The sequence below is a fragment of the Macaca nemestrina genome, chromosome 14, assembly GCF_043159975.1.
Source record: "Macaca nemestrina isolate mMacNem1 chromosome 14, mMacNem.hap1, whole genome shotgun sequence".
NCBI lineage: Eukaryota > Metazoa > Chordata > Mammalia > Primates > Cercopithecidae > Macaca > Macaca nemestrina.
In genome coordinates, this window is record NC_092138.1 from 16,664,884 (window position 1) to 16,670,221 (window position 5,338).

Here is a 5,338-nt window from a genome sequence, read left to right on the forward strand (position 1 = left end):
TGCCTCACAGTTCTTAATATTCTTTCCTTCATCTTGACTTTAGATAACCTGATGACTGTATGCCTAGGTAATGATCTTTATGTGAATTTCCCAGGTGTTCTTTGAGCTTCCTGTATTTGCATGTCTGGATCTTTAGCAAGGCCAGAGAAGTTTCATCGATTATTCCCTAAAATATGTTTTCAAAACTTTTAGATTTCTCTTCTTCATTGGGAACACCAATTATTCTTATGTTTGAACATTTAACATAGTTCTAAACTTCTTGGAGGCTTTCTTAATTTTTAAAATTCTTTTTTCTTTGTCTTCGACAGATTGGGTTAATTCAAAAGCCTTGTCTTCAAGCTCTGTGTTTTTTTCTTCTGCTTGTTCCATTCTATTGCTGAGCCTTTCAGTACTTTTTGCATTTCTCTAAGTGTATCCATGATTTTCAGAATTCGTGATTGTTTTTTATTTGTGCTATTTCACTGAATATTTTTCCTTTCATCTCCTGTATCATGTTTTTGATCTCTTTAAGTTGGACTTCACATTTCTCTGGTGCCTCCGTGATTACCTTAATAATCAACCTTCTGAATTCTTTTTCTGGCAATTCAGAGATTTTGTCTTGGTTTGGATTCATTGCTGGTGAACTAATATGATTTTGGGAGGGTGTTAATGTGGGGAAAAGAAAGAGATCAGCCTGTTACTGTGTCTGTATAGAAAGAAGTAGACATAAGAGACTCCATTTTGTTCTGTATTTGAGATGCTGTTAGTCTGTGACCCTACCCCCAACCTTGTCCTTGCAAGAGACATGTGCTGTGGTAACTCAAGGTTTAATGGATTTTGGGCGTGCAGGGTGTGACTTTGTTCCTAGATAAGCTAGGTATTGTCTAAGGTTTCTCCCCATGTGATAGACAAACTATGCTGCCTAAAGGTTTATGGAGATGTTTGCATATGCATCTCAAGGCACAGCCTTGTCCTTTGAATTTATTCATGTCACAGAGGTTTTTGTTCATATGTCTTACTGCCGATTTCCTCTTTTTTCTTTGTTTATATTGTCCTGCCACTCCCCTGTCTTTAAGATGGTAAAGATAATTATCAATAAATACTAAGGGAACTCAGAGACCGGGGCCGGCGTGGGTCCTCTGTAAGCTGAGCGCCGGTCCCCTGGGCCCCGCTTTTCTTTCTCTATACTTTGTCTCTGTGTCTTATTTCTTTTCTCAAGTCTCTCGTTCCACCTTACGAGAAACACCCACAGGTGTGGAGGGGCAGGCCACCCCTTCATCTGGTGCCCAACGTGGAGGCTTTTCTCTAAGGTGAAGGTACGCTGGAGCGTGGTCATTGAGGACAAGTCGACGAGAGACTCCCGAGTACGTCTACAGTCAGCCTTGCGGTAAGCTTGTGCGCTCGGAAGAACCTAGGGTAACAATGGGGCAAACTAAGAGTAAATATGCCTCTTATCGCAGCTTTATTAAAATTCTCTTAAAAAGAGGGGGAGTTAAAGTCTCTACCAAAAATCTAATTACGCTGTTTCAAACAATAGAGCAGTTTTGTCCATGGTTTCCGGAACAGGGAACTTTAGATCTAAAAGATTGGGAAAAAATTGGCAAAGAATTAAAACAAGCAAGCAGGGAAGGTAAAATCATTCCGCTCACAGTATGGAATGATTGGGTCATTATTAAAGTAGCTTTAGAACCATTTCAAACAGAAGAAGATAGCGTTCCAATTTCTGATGTCCCTAAAAGCTGTGCAGTAGATTGTGAAAAAGAGGCAGGGATAGAATCCCGGAAAGGAAAGGAAAGTTCACACTGTGAATGTGTATCAGAGCCGGCTATGGCTCGGTCAACGCAAAATGTTGACAATAATCAATTACAGGAGGTAGTATATCCTGAAACGTTAAAATTAGAAAAAAAAAATCCAGAATTAGCAGAGCCATCAGAGTCTAAACCACGATGGCCAACTGCTCTTCCAGCAGCTCAAATGCCTGCAACTTTACAACCTCAAATGCAGGTTAAACAAGTACAAACTCCAAAAGAAGATCAAATAGAAAAAGATAGAGTTTCTGTCATGGCAATGCCATTCCAAATGCAGTGTCCACAATATCAGCCGGTAGAAGATAAGACCCAGCCGCCAGTAGCCTATCAATACTGGCCGCCAGCTGAACTACAGTATCAGCAGCCCCCAGAAAATCCGTATGGACAGCCAGGAACATTTCCAGTGCCACAGGGCAGGGTGCCATATCCTCAACCGCCCACCATGAAACTTAATCCTACAGCACCGCCTAGTACACAGGGTAGTGCGTTACATAAAATTATTGATGAGGCAAGAAAACAAGGAGATATTGAGGCGTGGCAATTCCCAGTAATATTAGAAGCAAGACCACCTGGAGAAGGGGCCCAAGAGGGAGAGCTTCCCGTAGCTGAAGCCAGATATAAGTCTTTTTCTATAAAAATGCTAAAAGAAATGAAAGAGGGAGTAAAACAGTATGGACCCAACTCTCCTTACATGAGAACATTATTAGATTCCATTGCTCATGGACATAGACTTATTCCTTATGATTGGGAGATTCTGGCAAAATCCTCACTCTCACCCTCTCAATTTTTACAATTTAAGACTTGGTGGATTGATGGGGCACAAGTACAGGTCCGAAAAAATAGGACTGCCAATCCTCCAATTGACATAGATGCAGATCAACTATTAGGAATAGGTCAAAATTGGAGCACTGTTGACCAACAAGTAATAATGCCAAATGAGGCCATTGAGCAAATCAGGGCTATCTGCCTTAGGGCCTGGGAGAAAATCCAAGACCCAGGAACCGCCTGCCCCTCCTTTAATACAATAAGACAAGGCTCTAAAGAGCCCTACCCTGATTTTGTAGCAAGACTTCAAGATGCTGCTCAAAAGTCAATTACCGATGAGAATGCCCGTAAGGCCATAGTTGAAAGAACTAATAGAACACTCAAAACTCAGTTAGTTAAACAAAAAAAAGGGGGAGACAGTAAGGAGTGTACCACTCCTCAGATGCAGCTTAATCTAGCACTCTATACTTTAAATTTTTTAAACATTTATAGAAATCAGACTACTACTTCTGCAGAACAACATCTTACTGGTAAAAAGAACAGTCCACATGAAGGAAAAGTGATTTGGTGGAAAGACAACAAAAATAAGACATGGGAAATAGGGAAGGTGATAACCTGGGGAAGAGGTTTTGCTTGTGTTTCACCAGGAGAAAATCAGCTTCCTGTTTGGATACCCACTAAACATTTGAAGTTCTACAATGAACCCATCGGAGATGCAAAGAAAAGCGCCTCCACGGAGACAGAAACACCGCAATCGAGCACCATTGACTCGCATGATGAACCAAGTGATGATATCAAAAGAACAGATGAAGTCACCACGCACCGAGAAGGCGGAGCTGCCGACCTGGGCACAGTTAAAGAAGCTGACATCGTTAGCTGGAAAAAGCCTAGCTAGCACAAAGGTGACACAAACCCCAGAAAAAATGCTGCTTACAGCTTTAATGATTGTATCAACGGTGGTAAGTCTCCCCATGCCTGCAGGAGCAGCTGCAGCTAATTATACCTACTGGGCCTATGTGCCTTTCCCGCCCTTAATTCGGGCAGTTACATGGATGGATAATCCTATTGAAGTATATGTTAATAATAGTATGTGGGTACCTGGTCCCACAGATGATCGTTGCCCTGCCAAACCGGAGGAAGAAGGAATGATGATAAATATTTCCATTGGGTATCGTTATCCTCCTATTTGCCTAGGGAGAGCACCAGGATGTTTAATGCCTGCTATTCAAAATTGGTTGGTAGAAGTACCTACTGTCAGTCCCACCAGTAGATTTACTTATCACATGGTAAGCGGAATGTCACTCAAACCACAGGTAAACTATTTACAAGACTTTTCTTATCAAAGATCATTAAAATTTAGGCCAAAAGGGAAACCTTGCCCCAAAGAGATTTCCAGAGAATCAAAAGATTTAGTTTGGGAAGAATGTGTGGCCAATAGTGCAGTGATATTACAAAACAATACATTCGGAACAGTTATAGATTGGGCACCTAGAGGTCAATTCTACCACGATTGCACAGGACAAACTCAATTCTGTCCCAGTGCACTAGTGAGTCCAACTGTTGATAGTGATTTAACGGAAAATTTAGATAAACATAAGCACAAAAAATTACAGTCTTTCTACCCTTGGATATGGGGAGAAAAGGGAATCTCTACTCCAAGACCAAAAATGATAAGTCCTGTTTTTGGTCCTGAACATCCAGAATTATGGAGACTTACTGTGGCTTCATACCGCCTTAGAATTTGGTCTGGAAATCAAACTATAGAAACAAGAGATTATAAGCCATTTTACTCTATCAACCTAAATTCCAGTCTAACAGTTCCTTTACAAAGTTGTGTAAAGCCCCCTTATATGTTAGTCATAGGAAATATAGTTATTAAACCAGACTCCCAAACTATAACTTGTGAAAATTGCAGATTGTTTACTTGCATTGATTCAACTTTTGATTGGCAGCACCGTATTCTGCTGGTGAGAGCAAGAGAAGGCGTGTGGATCCCTGTGTCCATGGACCGACCATGGGAGGCCTCACCATCCATCCATATTTTGACTGAAGTATTAAAAGGCGTTTTAAGTAGATCCAAAAGATTCATTTTTACTTTAATTGCAGTGATTATGGGATTAATTGCAGTCACAGCTACAGCCGCTGTGGCAGGAGTTGCATTGCACTCTTCTGTTCAGACAGTAAGCTTTGTTGACAATTGGCAAAAGAATTCCACAAGGTTGTGGAATTCACAATCTGGTATCGATCAAAAATTGGCAAATCAAATTAATGATCTTAGACAAACCGTCATTTGGATGGGAGATAGACTCATGAGCTTGGAACATCGTTTCCAGTTACAGTGTGACTGGAATACGTCAGATTTTTGTATTACACCCCAAGTTTATAATGAGTCTAAACATCACTGGGACATGGTTAGACGCCATCTACAGGGAAGAGAAGATAATCTCACTTTAGACATTTCTAAATTAAAAGAACAAATTTTTGAAGCCTCTCAAAGTCACTTAAATATTGTGCCTGGAGCTGAGGCGTTAGATCAAGTGGCAAAAAATCTTTATGGATTAAACCCCACGACTTGGATTAAGTCTATTGGGAACTCTACTGCAGTAAATTTTGGAATTATGTGTCTCTGTTTAATCGGCTTGTTTTTAGTGTGCCGGACCAGTCGAAGAATCCTGCGTCAAAATCGAGAGAACGAACAAGCCTTCATCGCCATGGCACATTTATATAGAGGAAAAGGGAGGGAGAACGTTGCGGGAAGTCAGGGACCTTGAACGCAGGGACTAGCT

The 5,338-nt window shown here is 41.0% G+C and overlaps 1 protein-coding gene across 1 annotated transcript; it reads left to right on the top strand.

Moving 5' to 3' along the window:
* Positions 1-651: 651 nt before the first annotated feature.
* LOC139358095 (endogenous retrovirus group K member 8 Gag polyprotein-like) lies at positions 652-3,588 on the top strand. Its single transcript, XM_071077632.1, has one exon. The coding sequence runs from the start codon at positions 1,402-1,404 to the stop codon at positions 3,445-3,447; it is 2,046 nt and encodes a 681-aa protein (XP_070933733.1). The 5' UTR covers positions 652-1,401; the 3' UTR covers positions 3,448-3,588.
* Positions 3,589-5,338: the final 1,750 nt, after the last annotated feature.

Coding starts and splice junctions, on each gene's coding strand:
- LOC139358095 (XM_071077632.1), top strand. CDS start 1,402: ATGGGGCAAACTAAGAGTAAATATGCCTCTTATCGCAGCTTTATTAAA.